This window comes from Vicugna pacos, chromosome 14, assembly GCF_048564905.1.
Source record: "Vicugna pacos chromosome 14, VicPac4, whole genome shotgun sequence".
Lineage (NCBI taxonomy): Eukaryota > Metazoa > Chordata > Mammalia > Artiodactyla > Camelidae > Vicugna > Vicugna pacos.
The window spans coordinates 71,880,256-71,905,915 of record NC_133000.1 but is presented as its reverse complement, the minus strand read 5'-3'; the positions used below and the strand labels follow the sequence as shown (position 1 = coordinate 71,905,915).

General features: G+C 53.2%; 1 protein-coding gene across 1 annotated transcript in view; it reads right to left on the bottom strand.

Annotated features, from left to right (window-relative positions):
• The window catches only part of COL4A2 (collagen type IV alpha 2 chain), a 161,328-nt gene that overhangs the window by 39,053 nt on the left and 96,615 nt on the right, over nucleotides 1–25,660 (bottom strand). The window contains exons 5-18 of the mRNA XM_072976533.1: nucleotides 20,872–21,006; nucleotides 20,741–20,785; nucleotides 17,618–17,734; nucleotides 15,777–15,848; nucleotides 15,405–15,440; nucleotides 15,237–15,299; nucleotides 13,363–13,398; nucleotides 10,724–10,765; nucleotides 9,761–9,859; nucleotides 8,218–8,253; nucleotides 7,607–7,657; nucleotides 6,551–6,595; nucleotides 3,693–3,746; nucleotides 2,689–2,755 (exon numbers count right to left, since the gene is read on the bottom strand). Coding sequence (XP_072832634.1) covers nucleotides 2,689–2,755; nucleotides 3,693–3,746; nucleotides 6,551–6,595; nucleotides 7,607–7,657; nucleotides 8,218–8,253; nucleotides 9,761–9,859; nucleotides 10,724–10,765; nucleotides 13,363–13,398; nucleotides 15,237–15,299; nucleotides 15,405–15,440; nucleotides 15,777–15,848; nucleotides 17,618–17,734; nucleotides 20,741–20,785; nucleotides 20,872–21,006 — 898 coding nt within the window. The remainder of the gene's footprint in view (nucleotides 1–2,688; nucleotides 2,756–3,692; nucleotides 3,747–6,550; nucleotides 6,596–7,606; nucleotides 7,658–8,217; nucleotides 8,254–9,760; nucleotides 9,860–10,723; nucleotides 10,766–13,362; nucleotides 13,399–15,236; nucleotides 15,300–15,404; nucleotides 15,441–15,776; nucleotides 15,849–17,617; nucleotides 17,735–20,740; nucleotides 20,786–20,871; nucleotides 21,007–25,660) is intronic.

Genomic DNA, 25,660 nt, shown 5'->3' with positions numbered 1-25,660 from the left:
CCGGCAGGGGTCCGGGTCTGAGCCCTGCTCCTCCACTGTTCCCCATGGGGCCTTGGGCAAGTCGCTCAACTTCCCTGCCTCAATTTCCCCATCCGTAAAACGGGGCCAAGGCCCGTCCCCATCTCAAAGGGGCTTTACAAGAAGTAAGTCAATTGACCAGTACAGCGGGGACATCTTGCTTCACTACCTGGCGTGTGCATAGTCAGCCCCACACAAGCGTCAGCCATGGTCGTGACTGGATAAGAAGAGACCACGCAGAACTGAGAACTGCAGATCTCGTGTGTTTGGAAGAAGAGCAAGGTCGGTTTCAATCACCTTGCAATCCTCTTTTGAAATGCCAAGTTCCCCTTCCCCCTGAGCTCTGACAAGCTCCCCCAGTGCTGCCTGCGAGGGGGACCCCTATTCCCCTCTCTTTTGTGTTAGGATCTGGGGCCCCGGAGCTCCGCCCGCCTCCCAGCCCACCCAGGACACAGGAACGCCGCTGCTGCGCCGCTGCCGCCAGAGGTGAGGAGGGCGGCTGCAGACTTTCTAACCCCACGCTTGGGAAGAAGGGGCTTAAACCCCCTGCCAGCCCAGGGTGGTTTCCAGAAACGCAGGGCGGTGAAAGGGAGCTGAATGCATTGTGGGCTCTCAGTCGGTGATGCTTTTGATGAGTGCAAAAGAGACATTGCCCCCGTTAATTTTTAGAACTATGTTCCCAATATCACCTCGCACCTGTCAGAAGAACACAAAAAACAAGTGTTGGAGAGGGTGTGGAGAAACGGGAACCCTCCTACACTGTTGGGAATGTAAACTGGTGCAGCCACTGTGGAAGGCAGTTTGGGAGCTTCTCAGAAAACTAAAAATAGAGTCACCATACGATCCAGCAATCCCTCTCCTGGGCATATATTCAAAAAACCAAAAATACTAATTCAAAAAGATACATGCACCCGAAAGTTCATAGCAGCACTATTTACAAGACATGGAAGCAAGCTAAATGTCCATCGGCATGCCTGGATAAAGAAGCTGTGTGCAAACACAAAGGAATATTACTCAGCCACAAAAAGAATGAGATCTTGCCATTTGCAGCAACATGGACAGCCTTGGAGGGCATTCTGCTAAGTGAAATAAGTCAGAGAAACACAAATACTGCATGATCTCACTTCTACATGGAATCTAAAAAGTACACTAAGCTAGTGAATACACACTAGTGAACGAGCGAGTAAAACAAAAAAGAAGCAGACTTACAGACTGAGAACAAACTAGTGGTTCCCAGTGGGGACAGGGAAGCGGGGAGGAGTAAGATAGAGGTGGGGCAAAGGGTTATCGTGGGACTGTGCGAAGTCATGGGTGTGAAACCTCTGAACTTCGTAAAGCACTATAGAATTTAAAGAACCTTTCACTTAATAAAAACAAAATTATAAAGTGGGTTGCAAAATAAAAAAAATTCAGTTCCCAAAGCCTCAAACACATGACTTTCATTTTAGCAAAATTGCCAACAGTCAGTCAACCTCATGTTCAGCCCCTGGGGTTTCAGCTTGTCAGACGCATTGGGCCCCCCAGAGGAGGAGGGGAAGCTGGCCCCACAGAGGGTGGACTCCGGGTGTAGAGTTTATTCAAAATACACTCGTCGATGGTTTGATGTCGCCCTGGAGAGAAATCTCGAGGGGACCCCGCAGGCCCTGTCTTCGGCCCTGCTCTGTCTATGGTCTCATCAACATTGGATTAAGACACACAAAAGTAGCTACTAAACCAGCAGATGGTTCATACCTGAGCAGGACGGTGAGCCCTTGAGCCCAGACGCATGTAAGGGGGGGGGTGTGCTAGGAGGAAACAGCAGAGCGTCTTTATTCTAAAAAATATCACCCTTTAAAATCCCTATGTGATGTGTGTATTTTAGCAGGTACAGAATTCAGTCCTTCAGGTGGTACTTACTGAGCACGGACCATGTGCCTCGTACTGCTCTAGGAACTGGGGATGCAGCAGTGACTGCATGGCTAAAACCCTTGCCCTCATGGAATGTCCTGTAACATGGAATCAACATCCACAAACAAATATCCATAAGACTATTTGGAGGAGTGCCGAAAACAAGTTTTTTTTTTTTTAACCTGGAAGGATGCACATTCGAAAAGTTCAGAGACCACTGCTGTAAGTGCAGAATTAGAATCCTATGCCAACAGATGGTCCAGATCGGAAGGCTGAGCGACACTAATGGGAAGCGCACAAGCCACAACACCTGCAGAACCCTTCCTTCACTGACACACAGGGGTCCACTGTGACCATGGGAGCGTCTTCCAGTATGAGCTCAGCTGCAAAGCTGGGGCTTTAGTTCTTTGAATTTTAAAAGGATGTGACAATTCCCAGGTTATGGACTGTGGTCAGTTCTGGGCTTCACACCTGAAAGCAGGAGCACCCTGCTCCCCAGGACCAGAACCTGCACAGGGTGTTTTGAAATGAAAGCCTCTCCCGGGGTGGAAGGTCGAGGGTGTGCTCTCAGGCAGAGACAGAGCGAATGCTTCCCTGTGATGTCCCACTGAACCCCCGGGAAGTGGTACCCAAGACTGAGACCCTCTGACGCTTAAGTGCTAAACCCCTTGGCTTTGTTGTTGTTGTTGTTTGTGTTGTTTCATTTAGCTTAGAACATCTTTCTCGCAAGTCCCTGACTCTGTCTGCAACAGACATGAACACACAGGACAAACGCACACCGACCTTTGGCCAGGGACGGGTGAGGGGAGTAGGCCGGCGGGCCGGGGGGCCCTGGGTCTCCCGTTTCTCCCTGGAGAAAGAAAAGAGGGGGACAGCAGGCTGTCTGGAGTTCTGGTCACTGCGTGTTTCCAAAGAGTAAAACCAAACGCGGAGCATGAGCCTGGCAGGGGCTGTTCTGAGTCCCAGCTCCACCGACCGGGCCCAGGCCCCAGGCCCACTGTGCCGCGCTGACGAGCCAGGCACCCCAGCCGCCAGGCAGGCACACCAGCAGAGAGCAGAGCGGGCAGGTGACCACCTCACTCTGAGACCCTCGTCAAACCCTGGAAGTGGCCGGGCAGTCTCCCTCCTCAGGGCAGACTCGTCGGTGTTGATGACCCCACCTGAGCCGCCCGTCGGGGCGAGCTGGGGGCTGGGCTGCACCTGACTTGACACCGTCCAGATTGTGACACCTGAAACTCCACAGGCTGCCCTGACGTCTCCGAGCCTCATGGGGTCCTGAGGGCCCAACCGCGAGTCCCCCATCCTCAATGGCTGTGCCCCAACCTGGTGGGATGCGCACCCCCCAGCCTGGCTAGTTCCCCACCAGCTGGAGCCACTGCGCCCCGCCCCCTCCCCCGTCCTCAACCTCCCTGCCAGCCCCTGGGATTATTCAAACAAGCCATCACGTCTCTCCGGGGAAACAGGGGGCACCCCACCCTCTTGTTACTACAGCATCTGCCTCTCTCAGCCCCCGGGTTTGCTCTGCTCAGGGTGGGGTGCAGTCCCAAGCGCCACCTCCACGCGGCACGCGGCATCCTGAGGCTGGAACACGGGTGACTAACGAGCGAACGTCCGCCTCATCCCAGTGCCGGGTGCTGTGTGTTACATACATCACATGACAGCACACAGGATGGAGGACGCCTGCTTTCCCAGCAGGCGAGGTGGGTGGACCGCAGGTGGCCGGGAGGTGGTCAGAGCGCCACCCAGAAGAAGGAAGTGGAAGCCATCTGGAAGGAAGCCGAGCCCACCTTGGGTCCTGGGTATCCGTCAGGTCCTTGGTAACCGTCTAGTCCTCGGCTTCCCTGCAGGAAAGATGTTTGGTGCTCAGTTTTATCTCTAAAATGCAATTTAAAGATGTGACCGCAGTACCTTATACCTGACAGAATTAACAATAATTCCTTAAAATCACCTACTATCCATCTTTTCAATTTTCTCTGATTTAAGTCTCAAAGATGTCTCTTTAAAGTTACTTTGTTTGAATCAGGATTCAAAAAAAGTTGGAATATGACATTTGGCTGCTATGTCTCTTAATATGCTTGTAATTTCTAACAGTTTTCCTTTCTTCCGTCTTAGTACCTTTTTGTTGTTGCTGTTGAAGAAACTGGGCCACTGGAACGGCAAGCACCCTCCCTGGGGATTTGTCCACTCCGTCCTCACGGGGCTGTGCAGTGTGAGCCCCCCACCCAAGCCCCCTGCCCAGGTTTCCTCTAAACTGCTGGTCAGTCGTCTTTTGAGCGAGACCCGTTGCCGGCAGGTCCCCAGTGCTCCCTGCCACGTCACCCTGGGCACACACGCCGGCTGCCCCCCCCCCCGTGGGGATTTTAACGATTGTCCAGTGGGGGCCGGTGGTGACAACCTGATCCATCTATTAGAACCTTCTTCCAAGATGGGTGTTGAAAAATGTTAGTTCACACCAACTAGAAGCAGTATGCCTCTTACTTCAGAATTTTTTGCTCTTCACTTAAAAAATCTTTAATGCAGATCTCTGCTTTCTAATTCCCTTGAATATGGATTGAAAGACACAGTTTATCCTTATGAGCCACATCGTATCTGGACAGGTATGTAAGGATTTTTTTAAAAAAACCTAGAAATGTATTCGCTCTTGCTAAAGAACAGCTACAGCACGGCCCCCAGGTCAGAGCGCCAGCGGCGCAGAAATGTCCACTATCTGATTATTTTACAGGGAGTTTTGAAACCCAGGACCATGAATGCTGAAAATCATGCTGTTCAGAATGAACTAAGACTGGTTTGTGTTTTTCATCGAGGGGGCCTGGGGGCTATGGTGTGGACTGATCTTCTCTCACACCAGTGGGGCTGAAGATTCCGAAGTGATGGCAAGTTTCTCTGATACTAAGAGTGATCTCCTACTTCGAGTCCACCCCTGCGGTGGGCTAGGACCTCTTCAGGGCTCAGAGTGACTGGGGAGACGGAGCCAGGCATCCCCTCCAAGCGGCGTCCAGCGCCGGCACAACGGAGCAGCTCAAACAACGCTACAGGACCTTCTGCGCCACCCAGCACGGCCCAGCCACGCTGCGACACCAGCAACGAGCCTTAACAAGTGTCCCCAGATACCGAGTGCTGGCCGCCTGCTGGCCACGTCGAGTAAGCCCAAAGAGCACTAACACTTGTAAAATATGTCCGAACAGCTGGGAATTAACTTCTCAGAAGAAAACCAGCTGGAGAAAGGGGAAAAGTAACTGGCAGTCAGGACTCCCCGGAGACCTCTGGCAGCTGGAATCCCAGTCACCGGGAATTCCAAGAGCCGGAACTGTGGTCGCACGCGTCCCTGGGAGTTCTCAGCAGCAGACGAACTGCCGGGGGGGGGGGTCGGCGTGGGCTGAGTATTGTGTGGAAGGTACCACTCAGCAGAGGAAAGGGAAAAATGCACCCCCACGGCTCATCTGAGGCCACCGGCAGCGGGACCCCCAAGAATCAAAACAATGATCTAAACTGTTCCCTTCGCATTTCTTGGAGGCAGATACAACAGTAGAGGTGGGGGGACACTGGGGTTCCCCAGATGTCACACTACCTCCTGTGATGGAGTCGTGAGCAGGACTCAACGGCGCCATGATTCAGAGGCTGAATCGATCTTTAAAAGTATGTTTCTAGGCACCTCCTAGGACTGAATTATGGAAATGCTGGCCCGCAGGCACCAAGATGTGTGCACCCTAATGCTGACTGCACGCGCGTGGAGCAGCCAGCGGCGGGAAAGCACCAGCAGGGGCTCGTTAAGCAAATGCGGTGCAACGTGTTTACTTGGGTCCGAGCGGCCGGTTGGCAGAACCGTGCAGGGGGTGCGTGCTGCTGTGGGAAAGCCTCCAAGCACGTCGGGCGAGAAACACAGGCAGCAGAACAGCACAGACACATTCACTTTCGGGGCTTAAACTGCGTGTGTGTAATAACACACGCCCCCACCCGTGCGAGCACGCAGCTGAACCCCACGCGGCTGAACCCACGCGGCCGTCTCGGGGGGCCTGCAGGGGGTCTGCGGCGGGCGGGGGGCTGCACATCCTACGCCCGAGCTGGTGAAGACAGCGAGTAGTGAAAATAAATGAGTCATTACTTGAGAAAGCAATTTCTATGTGTGCTTGCTCATGTGACCCAGCGTTCAAGCAGCTCGAAGTATGATCCAGATTCGTGAGACATTTCTCACGTGACATTTTCTTCCAACCAAATGGCCAAAAATCTGTCCACCAAACATATGATAAAAATAACGAATCATCACTGAAGATAAAAGCAAGTGTCAAACGTGAGAGATCAATGCATAAAAAACGTGGGCGGACCCGTGGCCACCACATGACAACCTTCCTGAGGGGGGCTCGGGGGGACACAGAGGAGGGGGCCGACTCGCGGGGGCGGGGCGATGGGCGGCCTGGAGGGAGGGGCCCCGAGGGCTGGCTTGCAAGACAAGGGAAAAGGGAAATGAGTTCACTTACGCGTCTTGTATGATTGGCTAGGAAGGGTTATTACTGCTATTGTGAATGTGGGGAAGGTATAGACGTTTTTTCTGGGGGCACTTTTTCCAGGGGCTACCACAGTCTTCATATTTGACTTTTGTAAGCTGTTTCAGGCCCAGAGCAGACTGCGTGTCAGGCATCCAACTTACTTTCTCTCCCAGCGAACCTTTCTCACCGTCGAAGCCAGGGGCACCCTGGGTGGAACAGAAAACAGAAGAGACAAGAGCTCAGAATACGCAGTGAACATTCCTGGAGGCTGCGTGACGCACCTGACGTGGACCAAAGTAAACACTTCGCTGTGAAGGCACAGGGCCCTCGGGAGCCTCCTTGAATTTTCTGGAGGAGGGGGTCACCCTAGCGTCACCCTCCTGTAGTGCACCACGTCCACCGCCTGCAGAAACGGTGCAGAAACGGGCGTGCACCCAGGCTCCCGGAGTCTCTGCTCCTGTTTTGGAGACTGCAACATGTCCTCTGAGCGGCAGTGGCCCCCAGAGAGTCACCATGAGGCCATTCTCTCTCTTCCTGGCGCCTGGCTCTCGCCCAGTTTCCAGCTCACCTGGGCTGGGTTTGGCGGCTGACCGAGTTCTGGCCGAGGGAGGGAGGCCTGCCCTCGGGCCCGGGAGTGACAGGTGGCCACGCCTCCGCAGGAGGAGGCACCCCCGCCGCTCGCCCCACCAGGCACATTTTTGTTGGACTTTTAGGGCAACAAGAAGTCAGCTTCTTGGAGACAGCCTGTGCTTTTGCTTCCACTGGGTAGTTCAGCTTAGCTGATACGGCAGAAGCGCTTTGAGATCTGTGCCGGCCCGCCAGGTGGAGGTGCGGTCCCGAGCACCCGGCCGCTGGCTGACAGTTGCGTGTCAGTCAGCGCAGGCTCTCGGGCACAGCCAGCGGATCCCTGGAGTGCGGGACCCCAGCAGTGGGGGAAGCTGTGTGTGGGCGAGGAGGCGGGTGGGTGGAAAATCTAGGTGCAAACTCTCACGTATAAAATAAGCCACAAGGAGATACTGCCCAACACAGGGAATTGAGCCACAATTTTATAATGACTGTAAGTGGAGGGCAGCCTTTAAACTCCGTGAATCTCTATGTTGTACACCTGTAGCATATATTATTGTACATCAACTATACTTCCATACAAAAAATTTTTTAAAATGTCTAAAAAACCAAAGCAATACAGAGCGAACAGCAGGCACTGCGGGCTGGCTCACCCGTGCTCCTGAGAAGCCCACGACGCCTTCTTCCCCCTTCAAGGAGATGCCCTAGGAGAGAACAGGGAGACCTGAGGATGCCCATGCCTCACGCTCCACCCACTCGGGGCTCTAGCCTCGGCGCCCTGGCCGCGGCCAGCCTGCCCCTGCATCTTTGGTCCACCTCCGCGCACGGCGGGTTGTGGCTGGGACCTCGGCGGTCCATCCACCCAGCACATCGCCTGTCGTCGTCACCGAGTGAGTGACTGGGGGAAGTGGGGCCACGCGGGCAGGCCCGACCCAGGTCAGGGAGGGCAGAGCAACCGCACGGCCGGAACCCGCATGGACACCGCCATCCCTCCTGCCCACCCCCCCAGCGCACATCTTCCTTAGGGTCATTTATGAACGACACAAGGTGTTGATTAGCTGGTGTCGACTCTGCAGAAAGAAGACATTCTAAAACTGCCTTCTGAAAAATAGCGTAAGAAATAATAGTGCTTTCCTGCTGTAGACAAATGGGCTGGAAACTGAGGGTCCGTGGGTCGGTACCATCTGGGCCCATTCCCACTGTGACAGGAGCACTCAGACACTGGGAGCCACCCAGAGAGAGCGGCATCTTCATCCTGACTTACCTTTCCTCCTGGCTCCCCCTCGCTTCCTTTTTCGCCCTGTAAAGAACATAAACAAGGAATGCTCGTTAATTAAGAACAGTAACACTTAAAGGGCATCAGAGTTTGAATTGTCTTCCTTAAACCCTGGAAACGATGGTTAGAAATGAGCTGTAGCACGACTCCCGAACTTCGCAGCTTCAACATTCAAGGGGAACAAGGGGCTACTTCTGCTGGATTTTCCCACATAAATGAAATCACGTGTTAGTCGGTCTCTCTCCCATCTGTGCAGTTTCCTTCTGCACCCACAGCGGCAGGCAGCAAGGCCAGGGAGACCCCCAGTGACGGTGTCCGTTTGAGGGAGAGCTCTTATCAGGAGGGTCCTCGGAGGAAGCAGCTCCTTTGGGATGTGTTAAAACCCTGAGCAGAAGTGGCCTTAGAAAGCAAGGTCAGTCCTACACGGTCGATGTCTCCCTCTCCTTTTGGTCTAAAACGAGGAAAGAAATAGTGCCGGGCAGGGTCCTTCCCCCCATCAGTCCTAGGCCAGCACCTGGACACGTAACCGCCTCCTCTGGCCCCACCCAGCCACCTCCCAGGTCACTTTTGTGAGTGGCCGCGTTGCTCGTAACAGCCGAACAGCCGCAGCTGCCGGGCTGACTTCCCCGTGGCCGTGGTCCCGCCTGCCCTGCCTGCTCCCATGCGCGACCCGGCTTCCTGACAGACGCCCGAGAGATGGGAACCACCTTCCACGTTCGGGGCTTTCACTTGGGTTCCCACGACCTCGCAGGAGCGTTCCGCCCCGGTGTCCGCTCCGCCGCTCCGCGAGGTCAGTGCAACCCGAGGTCAGGGCTGCAACCTTCGTTCATCACAAGCAGACTCAGGCTCAGGAAGGGCAAGTGGGCTGTGTGAGCCAGTGAGCGGTAGAGCAGGGTGTTAATTTTTGTGGACTCCAAGAAGATGCTTTTAATCAAACAAAACATTAATAGAAATGGTAAGAATCAGAAAGCTGACTTCAATCCAAAAAGCCCACCACAGTGGTCCGCGTCAGCGAAGAGTGAAAAGTAGGTTTTATTTTGCCGAATACATTTGGTTCCCACAGTCCACATCGCGGTGTTGACCTGCGCCCCGACCGCCAACCTAGGTCTACGCTAGAGACTTTGGATGGTTCGAGATTTTTTTATACTCAGTTTAGTTTTTGGAGCAGTGTTTTCAAAAAGTTTTGTTTCATGTTTAATGGGAGTATTGGGGAATGAACCTAGGACCTTGTCCACGCTGAGCACGTGCTCTGCCCTTGAGCTATACCCTGATCTCCTGGATTTGAAATTTCTTAAAATGGATTCTTGTGTCGTTTCAAATTCATCACAATTATTTACAACGACGGACGGATACACCTATGGGACCGTGAGCAGTGTTTTCATGTGTACTCTGCCAATTTGTCAGCGAGGGCTTTCCCACTTTGAACGTGATTGTTTCTGTAAGATCAAAGAATGTTACCGTTTTTCCTTCTTCTTTTTTTTTTTTTTTCTATTTCAACTGGGAATAAGCCATTTTGCTGAAGCCCCTTTACCTTATACTGATCTAGGTGGATCGTCTCCTTCGTGGGCCCAATGATGGCACGTTGGTTGTCTGACGGAATCCCGTTGGGTCCCGGCTGTCCCATGTCACCCTGTGAATGGTTTAGCAAAGCAGCCTCGTCTTTAAATTGAGGAGACGCGATCGAGGTTGAAAACAAGCATGCTCCACCACAAATTGCTGGCTTCATCCTTGCATGTTACTTATTACACGGAAACCAATTTCACGGCATTATAGTCACAATGTAGTGTAAAAATCACTTATAAAATAAAACGGTCATAATGCAAAATTGATTCCTACTTGCATTAATAATCACTTAGAATGTATGCATACAAGCTGCTTAGGCGGTTCACAGTTTGGGAATGCGCTGGCTTCCGCGGAATTACCACCTCACCGTGAATTTCTACACAAGGAAATTCTTAGGCCTGGAGGCTACATGTCCTGGTGGTTTCTGCTGTGGACTCACTGATTTAAGATTGGTCCTGAGACACAAGAAACGCCTAAGAAATGGAAGACCACTCCATTCCACCACTACTCTACCAGATACGTTTTTTTTAAATCTATAATAAAGAGCAGCAGCTTTCATAAACAGCATCTCAGGGGCGCTTTCATTTGCATTGTTATCAGCACAGAGAGATGCTTTTTCACACGGTAAACAGGTGGGAAGCCCCTGATCTGCAGGAGTGTCCGTGACCCTGACCGCTGCTCCTCAGTCACCGCTGGATACCAGATGTCAGAGGACGCCACGGAGAAACGCCTCGGCTTCCCGGGCGCTGAGGACGCCGACGCCGCGTCTCCGTCTGGGGTCGGGGCCTTTGACCGTCCTGCTGACCACAGCCTTCTGACTGCACAGCGGCTGTTCCTAGGGAGGTGGTCTGCAGAGCGCCCCAGGTGACGGCACAGAACGCAGCCGTTGAAACGGTCTGCTTCCTAATCCAGCCCGCGAAGCTTCCCTTACCTTTTCACCTTTTTCTCCGTAGAAACCAAGTCCCCTGTTGCCCTGCAAGACAGACGGTTTCTGTAAGGTTTAAAAAGTCCACAATCACAGTGAAATAGAAGTAGTGATTTTTTTTTTAGAAAAAGGCAACTAAGACCTATGTGTTTGCAACATTTCTGGACAACGGTCCTTGCACCGTATTCCGGCTTCAGCTCCCGGGAAGTAAGCGACACAGAAAGAAAATGACTGGCCTTTCTTTGGCTATTTCCACACACAGACTCAAACAAACGTGTGAGCCCGCGTTGCACACGGTACGAACAGGAGCAAGCTGCGATGCCGCGCCAGCTGCAGAACGTGGCCCTTCCTGCTGCATTCTGAGCGTTCACTGAGACTCAGCCTTAAAGGATGGACAACTCTGGGGTTCAAAAAGCGATATAACTCGTCTTTTAACACAGTTGTGCCTTGAAGAAATTTGTATTTTATTTTTCCTTTTTTGGGGGGGAGCAATCAAGTTATTTATTTATTTTTAACAGAGGTACTGGGGATTGAACCCAGGACCTCGTGCGTGCCAAGCACCACTGAGCTATCCCCTCCCCCAAAATCTGTATTTTAAACTCAAAACAAAACCTCAAAAATAGTGGGCTGAGAGCAGATATTCTGTCTCCCCGGGGAACACTCTGTCATTTGCTTTTTGGAAACTATTTTATCGCTCAACCCTCCTGATGACCAGGAAGTTGACACTGCTGGTTCTACACTGGCAGGCTGGGCTGCGAGAACCCAGAGCCCGGCCAACGGCTGGGCTCCCTCTTCATCCTGGCACCACACGGCGGGTCTGGGCACCGCAGACAGTGCAGGTGTCCACCCCTGGACCGAAGCCCCTTAACTCAGAAGCGGTGGAGACCAGGTCTGACCCAGGTCTCCCGGAGCCTTCGTCGCTCTTACGTCAGCTCTAGACAGCAAAGGCTCAGAGCATTTCCTTGGGTTCCGGCCCCTTTGGACTCAGAAAGCAGCCTTTTCCCGCCTTGGGTCCCATCTTTAAAGACCATGATTCATTCTCTCCTCTGCCTCAGACCTTCTCAGTTTGGTGAGATAACCCTACTTCCACAGAAACATATCCCATCCTCTCAGTGATTTGGATTTACCCAGATTTTCATCTTTTTTGCTGAAGAGTTTGCAAAGCGAGGTTGGCGACCCAGCAAGTATTTGATCGTTTCACGAGGGGAGCTGCCACGTGCAGGAGGGTTGCACGAGGACACAGCGTCTGAAGTCCACGCAGACGGCCATGCAACAGACCCACGCGCATCACAGGAAGCCCTCCGCTCTCTGACTTCCCGATGGCTCTGCTCCCTTCCCAGGGACCTTACATTTCCGTCGTGACAAAGGCTCCTGCAAGGCCCTGTCTGATCTCTCTCTGCCCCATGCTGTACACCCCCCTCCAATGCCCAGAGTTTCTGAAGATGAAAACCAAGCCTTTAATTAATTTTGGCTTTTGCTTTGTTTCTTTCCCACCTGGCTGGGAGCAGGAATCAAAGCACAGAAACACAGCCAGGCTCGAGGAGAATGCCATTGGCCTGGGCCCCCGCGGTCCCCCTGCCTCGTGAGCTGATGTCCGAGTCTCCAGGAAGTGACACAGTGGAGGGTGAGGGCTGTTTGTGCTGCAGCCAAGCGGGGATCTGAGGTGACCTTGGGGCTCGGCTGCCCCGTCCGACATCCGCTCCTCTTGGCTCAGGGCTGTTCCCAGCCTGCTCCAGGCTGCTAGACAGTGGGGAGCCAGGCAGGGGGGTGGGGTGGGGGTGGGCAGCATCCTTAATGAGCTCCAGCCGCAGCCGGAAGCCAGGTCAGAGGTGGTGGGAGCTGGGGCCTGGGGTGGTGACAGCTGAGGTCCCCAGGGGGTCAAAGAGATGGGGTTTCCACGGGGCAGGCATGGGAATGGCAGGCTAGGAGTTGTCCTGGGCCACATGCGGGCCATGGAATGTCTTAAACATTCATAATGGTGGCCCCGTATTTCTGACTCATGTTGAGTTTTGACCAAATACTTCCCTCGCCAACCTCCTACTGTTTGTCCTGGACACTTACCCAACTTCCCTGGGTCACATTAAACCCTAATTCCGCCTCCATGCTCCTAACAAGCCGCCCCTTTTGCTGTGCTTCAGCCAGCTGAGTCATCTTTCTCTGATGAAAACAGTACAGCTCGGGCCCCAGACTGGCTTGAAGCTCACTGACTCCATCCCGAGAGGCGGACATCACACTCTGGCAGGCTCTCCCTGCACCCAGGCACAAAGGCCATCGGCTGCCCCACACCTGCAGCGACGCCTTGTCCGTTCCGTAAACCAGCACCTGCGGGTCGTGAGCACGCGCTGCCCCGAGCTCGGCCTGGCCTACGTGTCTAGTCAAACCCTCATCAGCTGGCTCTTCACGGAGCTGCAGGAACGCTACGCAACGTGCGAACAAGTCACTCCACATACCCGCCCACTAGTGGCCGTCCAGGGGCACTGCTGGAGTTGTCCTTGGCATTTATAACATGAAGCCTTAAAACCTACAGAACGGTCCTCATCATGAGATAAACGACACACAGTTGTCAGCCAAGCAGCCCCACGGCCAAGGAGGGCGCTCACAAGCACGCGGCCCTCTTCCCTCCCCTCCCCCAACAACCGACTTACTGGCTGTCCTTTCGGTCCAGGGGGTCCAGGCGGGCCCTGCGCAAATACAAAGAAGTGTGTAAACTGTTTCCTTTATCCCAGGACCCAGATACCATCTGCTAGAACGCTCTGGGGAAGCCAGCCGCTGTACACTGAGAACACCGGGCAGTCACTATAGGGGTTTCTGATGCATTTGTCTCGGCGGGGAGGAGAGGCTGGTGGGGCGAGGACTGGGGTCAGGCCCAGCTCTCAGGCCTCACCGGCGGTCCACGCACAGCTGTTTCTGCTTTGCTTTTCTGAGCTGAGACTTCTGATTTGACCCGTGTCCTATTGTGTTTGCTTTGCAAGTTCCCAGGACCCATTGCTGCAACGACTGCTGCTCCTGGCCTCCTCTGTGGTCCCCCATGGGGCACCTTCTGACACTTTTTACTGGTGGGTCGGCAAACATTCATGGACAGAAATCGGTCTACAGGCCAATACGCAGGGCTGAATGTCCACCTGCAAATATCAGCCCATGTCTTTCTGCTAAGCATTCAGCGTCAACACCATACATAGGATAGAAGTGTTAAAAATGCTTTAGAAGAGCAATCTGTGTTGACTTACAAATGAGTGGACAGGGCAGGGGCTGTGGGAGGTCTCCTGGTTCATATGAAGACCCTGAAGCTGTCACATCAGCTGAGGACCCTGAGGGTACAATCTGCTGTTCCGTATTTCCCTAAATTGTGTACTTAAAGTGCAACGTCCCCATCCCTGTAGCGTGTGAGCTGTGAGTGGGCTGGCGGCCACGTGGTGCAGGAGCGCAAGGAGCACGCCATCACACGGGCCTCCCTTCACGGCGTTTGGCCAGATCTCTCACAGCCAGAGGGCCGCTGGGAAGAATGACTTCCACGGGCCCAGGGACAAATGCTTTGTAGAAACACGGTCAGTTACGATTGTTATATAGTTACTGACAGTGCGAAGGAAGCGCGTGAGCCTCCCGCCCCAGCTGCTGGTGTGACTGCGCCTCCCCAGACACGCTGCCCCCCCCCCCCCGCTTCTCAGTTTCTGTGGAGAAGCCGGCAGCGCAGCCTCCGTCGAGAGCCGCCTCAACCGTGAGCAGTGGTTTTCTCGGGGGAGGGCTCCTCCCCCGGAGCCAAAAGCTCCCATCGAGTAATTCAAGGCCAGTTTGCCTTGCTAATAAAAACTGACGGCAATGAGAGAGTCAGAGTTTGGGGAAGTCAATTCATCTTCGGTCCCTTGTGTTGGGGGGCGGGGGCCCATGGCTGCCCGGGTCCTGGCGGCTCTGTTCCTCCCCTCCCCTCCCTGCAGCAAGTCCTCCTTCATCTAAGCATTTGACCTGTCCCACTTCACTCTATTATTTGATTTGCAGGAGGAGGGAACACCTGTGGATGGCCACTCAGGTGGGGCACTAGGGCCACTTTGTTTATTGCTGACCAATATCTCGCCGATGATGGCCATGTCCAGGTGCAGGGTACTTGCTCTAATGGCCGTGCCGGGTGTGGTGCACCTGCTTGAATGGCCATGTCCAGCAGAGTCATTTCCTCCGTATCAATCTGTTGGACTCGGTCTGCTTTGCCAGGAATGAGCCCTTGTCAGCTGGTTAGGTGTGGGGCTGGGAGAGCCTGTGCATGACTAGGAGGGCACCCAGCCAACCCCAGGTCAGATCTGACCTAGTTGGCAATGATCTGGCGACCACACGTTCTGGGTCCTCACTCTTCCGCCTCGATGGCAGCAATGTGTGCAAAGGGCAAAGAGCGTGCCGTACGTTTTCTCTGGTGACCGCCAGCGTCAGAGTTGCATCGTGAGGTGGTCACCAGCACCTGCAGCTAAAGGAGCTGCCTCTCTGGAGAATGTCTTGACAACGTCAAGGACGAACACATGAGCCCCGTACTTACTGGTCTTCCTGGAGCTCCAACCGGACCCATCTGCCCCACAGGCCCAGGGCGGCCAGGGGGCCCCTAGGACAGGCAACCAGAGACGGCTGTTAGCAGAGGCAGGCGGTGCTTGGGGTCCTGATTCTTACAGTTCCGCTTGGACTCTTCTCTGATGAAAACAACGCTTACCTGGAAACCGACCAGTCCGGGCTCTCCAGGTTCCCCCTAATTGAGAAGAAATAATCTTAAGAGTTCTAGCTTTTAAGCATCATCAGATTTAGTTACATTTTATTCCAGTGTTGGAAATAAGTGTGTAAAGTGCATCCGCCTTCCCAGGACTCGGCCGTGTAATCCCCCAGGTGTCTGGAGTGTCGGGGATGTGGGAAAAGCCGCACCCACAGTGAGTGTAAGATCGAAATCAGCCTGAAGGGCACCGTCGTGATTTTATTCCACCGCCCTCTGCCCCCCCACCCCGAGTTCACCTGCAAGTTAACCTCGATGATGGGGAATTGACACTGGGATGCGCGGCCACGCCCCCACCCCTCCCGGCGTAAGACTTACCCTGTATTTGTCACGGTCCTCCCTGGACAGGGCGTAGGGTTCGCCTTTCTGACCTTTGGGTCCTTGGGGCCCCTAGATTAGCACAAAAATCATAGGAAGAAGAAATGAAAAAAGATCCGTTAGCGTTCAGAGCAGCGATGGTAATTTGAAGGGTTACTTGTTCCTTTTACAAGCAAGGTCTGGCTGTTCTCATGGCTTTGCTGGGTCACTCTGATCATCAGTGTGCCTTCAACCGCCAAGGTCGGGCTTTCGTGCTCACCCAGCCGCATCTTTCTTTGAGGTTAAAATGGAAATACAGGGTTTACGTTACTTTCAAAACCCAAGTGAACGTTCAGTAAACAAATCCTTTCCTCTGCCAGCCTGTTCCTTCTCTTTGTAATAATACCACTCTGTGTTTCCTTTGGCATTTGTGGACTGAAGATGTCAACACATTCACTCTGAGCACCATTCGTAGGAGAGGTCCTGCATCACCCTTTAAAAGTGGAATTGGGGTGGGAAGGGATAAATTTGGGAGTCTAGATTTGCAAATGTTAACCACTATATATAAAAACATAAAAAACAAAGTATCTTCTGTATAGCACAGGGAGCTCTATTCGATATCTTGTAGTAACTTTAAATGGAAAAGAATATGAAAACAAATATACGTATATACATGCATGGCTGGGACATTACACTGTGCACCAGAAACTGACACGTTGTAACTGACAGTACTTCCATTAAAAAAAAGTGTAATTTTGTTAAATACACACAAAGCGTGTGTACAAACATCTTTTAATACTTACATATGAAACCAAATTTTAAGGTGGTAGATGTATTTACTGATAGCGAAACCTATGGTATTAGAATAGTCTAGAACACACTGTAGCTCACTGAGAAGTTGAATCACATGAAAAAGAAACGTCCAGTAAAGGAGCTAGAAGACAGAGGTGTGAGTGCGACTGGAAGTCCTCCAGCTTCCGGGAAACGCAGTGAAGGGTGTTAGGGCTGCTCTTCCTCCACCTCAAAATGTTTTTTTTTTAATAAAAAGTTTTGCCAAAAAATGTTAGTTTAGCCCTGAATTTGCAATATATTGGTGGTAAGAGGGCAGCAATATAGTACTGAAAAGTATTTCAAGGCTTTTTGCTAAGTCCCTAAAAATGGAATGAGGCCACGAAATAGATCATTATATGAAAGCTCTTCCATTAAGAAAAATAAAGTCAGCATCGTATGTCCTGGGGAACCTCACTGTTTCTTCACATCACAGAGGATTTTAGAATCTACTAAAGATGGCGATTAATAGAGAATTTTGTCACGGTTTAAGCTTTTTAAACTTTTAGTTCCACTATCACACTATTATTCACTTAAAAAATTATTCATTTTAATGGAGGGACCGAGGATTAAACCCAGGACCTCGTGCATGCTGAGCATGTGCTTAGCCACTGAGCTGCACCCTCCTCATTCTCTAGGAATGTGAATCAGAGCCTGGGAGGAAATGAAGGCACACCTGGGAGACCGCAGGAGTAAGCCATGGAAACCAAACCCACTATTTCCTACCAAAGAACGCGTCGGAAAGTGGGGCTGCCTGAATCCAGGGAAAGCACGCCTGGTGTCCGCAAGGAGCGCCAGCAGGGACGTGCGCTCCCCCCGGCCACGACCCAAGGGGAGCGGGCCACGGCTTCGCAGGTGCCTGCCCCACTGCTGTCCTGAGAACAGGACGCAGCCCCCGCCCCAGCGCGTCTCTAAGACAGCTTCTCCAGAGGGTCCCCGTGGGGGCCTCCTGAAAGCGAGCTCAGGGGACCTTCCAGCATGTCTGCCATCCGGATCCTAGAGCCGAGCAGCGGGCCAGCGGCGCTCCTACTTACGGGGGCCCCGGGGAAGCCGTCCGGGCCCACGGGTCCCGCGTAGCCTGCGTCGCCCACGGTCCCGTTGCAGCCGTCGTAGCCGGGTCGTCCTCTGGGCCCGCCTTGCCCCGGGTGCCCCTGGACACAGGAAAGGGAGTCAGCCTGCAGCCCTCAGGTGCTTAGTTTGCACGAAACTGATGAAACAGTTTCTAGTCGTCTCATGAGAGACACCCCTGGTGTGAGCCCAAGGGCAGAGACCACTTAAAATGAACCAGTGAATGAACGAAAAACTGAGTACCCAAAGGCACACGAGTGTTGTGCTAAGCCAGGGAGGGGCTTTGGGACCAAGTTCTGTTTCCCCCAGGGTGTGGTAAACCCGTCTCGGGGTTTCTCCTGCCTGGCCTCGCCGGGCAGTGGGGAGGGCTGTTTCAGCTGGAGCAGGAGAGTGTAGATTTAAAAATTCTAGAAAAACGTTCTGGAAGCCACTGCTGCTGCTGTGGACAACAAGGTTAGCTGTGCCCAACCGAACTCCGGATGAAGAAGGAGAAATCTGGGTCCAAATGCGCGTGCCACCCGCAGGGGGACTTCCTTCGCGCCGTGGCAGGAGGGCTGCTTTCCTCGTTTGCCTTTTTGGGGACATGACCTTTCAGCTTTTAGACATGAACAGACGGCAAGTCAGGTGCTCTGAGGCGGGAGGTGGGGGAGGGAAGGCCACATGATCACGTGCCTTTGGAATTACTGAGGGCCAGGCTAAGTCGGGGCCCCTCGACCGCATCCGTCTGGTTCTGGAGACGTGGAGGCTTGGGTTAATAATCTGCAGTTTATGCACTGCAAGACCACAGCCGGTTTGCTGTTTCTCTACACAATAAATGTTTAGATATAAGCTTTCTTGTGTGCAATTCCTTTAAAGCTTTGGTTTTCTTGATCATAGACCAAATCCACATCCCAGAGTGATCTCTGAGGCCAGCAGCCTGTCTTTTGGATGTACCATGAGAAATCCGGAAAGTTGCAAGGTAGACAAACAAGCCCCCCACGTCGTGGCTGTACCTGGAATGATACTAAGAAATACGGGAAGAATAGGAGACTCTTTCTTTCGTTTGCACATCTCTTTGCTCCAGATGTTCAGAGGCATTGCCTGAACTGGTGCCACCGGGTAGGAGATACAACAGGACTTCCAGCTGACCCTCTGGTGGACCAGAGAGGCTCTGACCGTCTCAGGACTGTCATAGAGCACAGGTTCCCTGGCTGTTAGAGGGCCAGCTGCTTTTTGGGCTTCGAAGTAAAGTCATCCTTTTCAGGGGCCTCTAAAAGCTGACCTTCGGATTCAGCCACAGGAATCGAGGCCTGCGGGCGTTCTGCTCAGGAGCCTCGGGATTCGTGGTGCTTCCCTCAGAACCCGCCGCCGAGCTCCTTCGCCTTCTCCGGAATTACCGTCTGCTTGCTGCTGGTCATTCTGACCTAAGTCAGAGAATTGCATGCCAACGGATCTTAGTTGGAAATTGTCCTTCAGAGAAAAATTTCACTTCTGTTGAGCAGAGCGTCCGTCTCTTGTTCACCATCTGATTAGGCCCATTTCTGTATGAAGCGGTGCTGAGGTTGTACCGCACATCACTTTCTGTACACGATTCTGAACAGCTAAACCTGCGTCGGTCCCTCAACCTCTGCTTCCATTAACGTCTCAGGAGCGGCAGGTGGGTTTCAGTTAATTCAGTGTAGGATCTACTGGATTTCTGCAGTTCAAGGATTTTCTTTAGCAGAACTCAGATTCTGTAGAAAACCACCAGGCATCTGTTTACCATGATCGTGTCTCCAGATGACAGATGGCGACTTCCTCCCTCATTTGTGAAGTATTTGCTCCTGACACTAAATGTGGATGAAGTGGAAAAACGAAGTCAACTATGACAAAGATCCGTTAGAGTGTTTTTCCATGAGGTCAACTCCATTTAAAACTCACACTTCGACTTCCAGAAGACAGCCCCGAGGAATGGTCCCAAGTGTCCAAAAAAGTAATTTAAAAATGGGTGATTTCATTTGAGGCAGTGGGTAGGGAAATACTTTCATTATTTGTTTAACCCTTGAGATCTGCGGATTCTTCAGCTCTGCCAATTTGCCAAGATGCTAACTAATGTGAGAGTTGTTTCCATGTGTGTTCACAGCCGTGTGTTGTAACTGAGCCCCCAGCTGGGCAACACTCAGGATCACCAGCCATGTAGGCCTCACGTCTTGGTAAGTGTGGCTTCCTTTCTTCGCCTCCGATTACTTCCTTCTGGGGCAGAGGTCTCCTTGAATGTGGGGCTGGAGATCCGAAGAAAAAGCACGAATTCCCCGGGGCTGCTGTCCACTCGGCCCGTCCTCTCTTCTCCTGCCAGGGGCAGCCCCGCTCCTGCCACCTGGGGGTGAGGATGTGCGTGTGCGCACGTGCGTGTGACCCGCGACAAACCATGTGTGTCGGGTAAGGGCCCAGACAGCCGTCTGTGTCTGACGTTCCTGAAGCAGATGGCCTCCAACTTCAGTGGTAGGCGGGTGGGGTGGGTCTGAATGTGCGATAAACACATTCATGCCGGAGGCGGGGGCCTGGAGGGGGCCCTGGGAAATCTCAAGGACCCCGTGAAGGAGGCTGTGAGTCAGCTGCCCTGTTTATTTTCTTCTGCCACAAGAAGTAAAGTAAACTAGGTTAGAAAAACACATTTTATTGCATCTTGAGATTTTCTCATGGACCGAGCATGTCTCTGTCTTCTCATTTATGTGTGGCCACGATGAAGACAGGCGCCACACCAGCGCCAAGGCGTCCAGGCTCCCGGCTGGACCAAGACGTCAGGTGGCTCTGGGGGTCGAGCCAGATTTTAAGATTTTAAGGCTATTTGTAGAGCACGCCCGAGCGGCGCGGCAGCTCTTTGATACAAAGCAACGTCCAGTCGTGGCGAAGCGGCCTCAGCTCTGAAGCCAAGTGCAGAGGAACGTTTAAAAAAGAAACGATCTGTCCAGTACTTGACTGGATTCCAGGAGGAAAAAACATGCACCCAGAGCCCATGACACGACATGTCCAGCTAGACACGTTTCTGCACATCAGAAGCGCATGGCTTCGCCTGTGCACAATTTTTTTCCGCCAATGTTTTAAAATTCTTATCTTAACGAAAAACTTACGGGAATTCCGTCGGCACCAGGGAATCCAGAAACGCCTCTTGCTCCCTATGAAGAAGGCAAACAAACTGAATGAGGGCGAGGCGCCCCGCCCTTCATACAACGAGAGAAGCAGCCACGGCTCCCATACGTACCACGTCTCCCTTTGGTCCTGTGATGCCGGGAGCCCCCCTTTCGCCCTTGTCACCTTTGCGGCCCTGCAGTCCTGGGAATCCTTGCAAGCCAGGGGGCCCGTTGTATCCCTGGGGGCCCACTGGCCCTGGCTGGCCCTGTAGAAACAGCACACGTTCAGTTCCCATAGTCGGCAACAACGACAAGCACCTGCAGCAGCCTTGCTTCCGAACCACGGGCTCCCTCCTTAACCGCTAGCATCTTCGGAGCACGTCGTACGTAAGCCCCACCTGCTGCCACGGTGGCCACAGGGTGAGCTCCGGCTAAGAAAGGGAAACCGAGGTTAAAGGGAAAAATACTAAATGCGAGGCAGGATTATCCCAAATTACAACCGAGGCTTTTTGCGAAATGCTCCCATTGGATTGGGATGAGAGACTCAACTTACCTGGCAGTTTAGAAACAGCCCTTTCAGTGTGAAAGAAGGTGAGTTTCAAACAAATTTCTACGATTTTATTTCTGTCTCAGTATAGTGCATGCAACAGGTATGGGGACATAAATTGTGTCCAGATATCAAAGTGATCCCCAGATGCTTCGGTAATTAGATAATCTGTCCTCCTGTTCACCCCCCCCCCACACACACGTGTGCGTGCATGCACGGAGAAAAAGATAAAAGTTTTCTGAAATACATAAAACGTTAGTCATATCCATTAGGATGGTTATTATTTAAAAAAAGAGGACAAAATCACATGTCGGCGCAGAAGTGGAGAAGTTGGAACCCTTGTGCTCTGTTGGTGGGAGTGTGCATGGTGCAGTCACTGCGGGCGGAAGACAGTATGGTGGCTCTGCAGGACGCTAAGCAGAGAATCGCCATGTGACCCACAGTCGCACCTCTGGGACAGCACTCAAAAGGAACGACAGCAGAAACTTTCCACACCCACGCTCGCTGCAGCATTTCCACAACTGCCAAAAGGTGGAAGCAAAGTGTCGCTGACAGATGATGGATAAACACGGTGTGGTCCATCCAGACAAGGCACCATTATTCACCTTAAAAAGCACGGAAATTCTGACACACGCTACAACGTGCGTGAACTGTGAGGACATGATACTGAGTGACAGAAGCCATCCCCAAAGGACAAATACTGTCTGAGTCCACGAATACGAGGCCCCTAGAGTCGTCACGTTCACGGAAACAGAGTGGGACACAGGTTCCTAGGGTGGGGAGGGGCATGGGCGCTTAATGGGGACAGAGTTCCAGCTCGGGGAGACGCATGGTGATAATGGTTGTACAAAATGCGAATGTGCTTAACGCCACTGAACTGTACACACATGGGTAAGACGGCACCTTTTGTGTTGTGTGTGTTGTACCACAAAAACATACATTCTTTCTACAGCAAAAAAAAATTCCTCATAAAAACAAAAAGATTAAAAAGGGGGTTCTTGAATGTCTTTGAAGAATGTGGGAAAAGGTGGTTGAGGAGGGCTGTGATGAAGGACAGACACCCCTGACCGTGGGCCTGTGACACGCGGGCTCAGCCCTGGCTAACACTCAGGGGGCTCGGGAGGCTGCACTGGCTGTAAGTCTGGGGACAAAACATGCTTTGATCCAGACTTCTACGGCTGTTCCTCGGCTGTGCTCATTTGTGTTGTGTTTGTGGCTCTTCACATAGAGTCTTCCCTGATCATTTACCATGACCCCCAGCCTCCAAGTTCCCCGACCATCGGAGCCGCGGGGTGTGCCAGTGTTTGCGGGGAGCAGGCTTTGGGGGATGACGCGTTCCTTGCCAGCACGGTCATTTCTATTGTCCATAAACTACATCCTCCTCTGGGGAAGGGTGGCTCCACAGGGCTGACGGGGAGGGACCGTGTGCCACTAACCTAGAGGGAACACATGCCCGGCACTGAGGAAACCCTCATCTGCCCGGCAAGCGTCAGCCTCTCCTCAGGCCCCTCCCCTGGGGAGGCCGCCTGCTGACATCACGTCCTCGCTCTCCTCCTATTGTCACTGCACTTCTTTTTAACTTCTGTTTCTGGGATGGGAAGTGTGACCTTGGGAGTAAGATCCCAGCCTTGCCTTTTCTGGAATGTGCTGTCACGTTTTTCTCTCGTACGGCATGAGGTGAATTCCCACACCGTGAAACCAGCCGTTCCACAGCGGCCTCGGGCACCGTCACAGTGTCCTCTCGCCACCACATCTAGCCAGTTCCAAACATCTCCAGCTCCCCGAGAGGAGACCCCCAGCCCGCCGGGCCGTCGTTTCTGACCCCTACACGCCAGTGCCCACCGGCCCGCGCTCGGCATCCGTGGGATTTTCCCATTCTGGGCGTTTCCTATAAATGGAATCAGGTGTGGGCTGTGCAACCCTTCCTGTCCAGCTTCTTTCACTGAACCTAATGTCCTCGAGGCTCGTCCACACTGCTGCACGTATCCATCTTTCACCCATTTTCATGGCTGAACCGTATTCCACGGCCTGGATAAACCGGTCTGCCGTGGGCAGAGCTGCTCTGGACGCACACACGCTGCTCCGCTTGAGTCCCTGTTTTCAGCTGTTTTGGGTCTGAACTCAGGAGGGGCACTGCTGTACCGCGTGGAAACGCCATCCCTGCTGGAGGCCCTGCCGTGCTGCCTCCCACCATGGCCGCCCCCCTGTATGTCCCCGCCGCCAAGGCGTGAGGGCTCCTGGTTTCTCCACGTTCCCACCAGAATTCGTTGTTTTCCATCTTTAAAAAATTATAGCCATCCTAAGAGGGTGGGGAAATGGTGTCCCCCTCATCTCAGGCTTCTGACAGATGGAACATTTCACAAAGCTCCCTCCAGCTACCGCCCCAGGGAAGAGCCAGGACCGTGGAGGGATCTGAATCCACCCTCAACCCCCAGGACTGGACCCTCGGTCCCGCCCTCGGTGCAAACCCTGCATTGCTGGGACTTATGTCAAGGTCCAAGGCCCTTGGTGTGCCTGCTGTGGTCATCAGGGATGAGGTTCCCCTGGGACGCCCTGCCCACCAGCACACCTTGGGTGTTTGCAAAGGGCAGCTGGAGTGCTCGGTAATGGAAGGCGTTCCCTCTGTCCTAACGACCTTCACCAACTCCCAGCCTCAGCTGAAAAGTCCCGACTGGAAAAGTTATTTCCGTCTCTTCCTTTCTTTTTGTACTAAGTGATGTTAAAAATAAAAATTACCCCAGACAGAGTGGGACTCTAGCTTAAAAGTCTTTGCATAAATTTCTAAAGCCCCTAAAAGTCTCGCAATATACATGATAAAAATATTTCTGCAAAATACTTCTCAGAAGCCAGCAGACGTCGTAGAAAGGAGCTGGAAGCCCAGGAGCGGGGCCCCTGCCCCGCAGGGAGCTGACTCGTGTGGATGCATCGCTGCCCAGGAAGCAGGACGCTGGCAGGGTCTTGCAGTCCCGCACCCCCCGGGATAAAGCACTGTGAAAGGTTTAAAGAAGTGGTTTGTCTCATTTTGTCCCCAGGACCACCGTGACGCTGGCGTCACCCCCATTTGAAAGGAGAGACAACGGGGGTCTGGAGCGCTTGGTGTGAAGAGGTGACTGATGCGTTTAAGTCTGGGGAGGGGGGGGGATTCCATCTTCTATGACACCCTTGCTGCTGGAAGTGAGGTCCCCAAGCTGCGTCAGCACCACCGGGGAACTTTCAAGAAATGCAGATTCTCAGGCCCAGGCCGGCCCTCCAGGGGCTGCACTGAACACGGTCCCGGAGGGTTCACTGCACAGCTGGAGAATCCTGGCACGACCCCACCCGCCTCCGCCTGCTGACGTTCTCCTCCGGAGGGCGGAGGCAGGTCTCTCTTAATAAGAAAAATCTCTTAAGCATGAAGTTGGATCTCAGAAGAAAGGTCGGGCTTCCTGAGTTGGGCAGAGGGAAACCTAACATTTATGCTCGCTGAAGACTATTCCTGGCTAGATTTTCTTGGTCTTTAGTTTCAGCGACACCTGCAAATAGGGAGGGACTTTGAGCTGCAGGGACGGAGGGAGGGGCACACACCGCCTCTCCCTCTTTGAAACCGCCCTTGGAGTCTGTGTGGGACGCCCAGGGCTCAGCCTTGGGAGCTGAAGTCTGGGAGGGGCAGGGAATGCGTCCAGCCTGAGCACACATTGCTTAAATGCCACGACCGCCGAGGGAATGCGCTCGGAGTCCTGAGACACTTGCGAAGCTTTGGAATTTTCACTTCTGAGAAAAGCGGCAAAATACAATCAGATCGAGAAAGAACTCCACCACCTCAGCCTCTAACCTAAGGGCAGAAGACCGGTGGGGAGTCAAAGCCCCGAGAAACTGGGCCTTGCATTCAAGCGCCCCCAAGGGGGTGCCCGTTTCCATTCAGAGCTCCTTACCCACAGCGTTGGCCTTGGGTAAGCGAGCAGTACTGGGAGGACAAAGAGATGTTCCCAAGGATAAAGCCTGCTTCCCTGCACAGCAGGACTTTGAATCCACGGGACTGCATGTTCCTGGTGGAGCAGGCTTTCCACGCCCAGCTGGCCGGCACCTGAATAGAAGGAAGCCCTCCTCCTTCCCGCGTGTGCTCTTCCTGTGTCGCCTTCTATGGGCACCGGGCACTCCTCCAGACACCCCGCATCCTCTCCAGGCCCAGGCGCCCCTCCCTTCCTCGGCTCCGCGCCCTCCCGGCCTTCCACTGCTGCGGCTCTCGGTGACCTCCGGGGATTCCGGCCCAGGTCCCAGCTCACTCTGTGAGCTGTTCACACACGGTCAAGAAAAGGTCAAATGGCCCAAACGGACTATTTTTTTAGGAATCAGGAAAATAATTTGTTTGGCTGAATTTTAGAATCCGTCAGCCT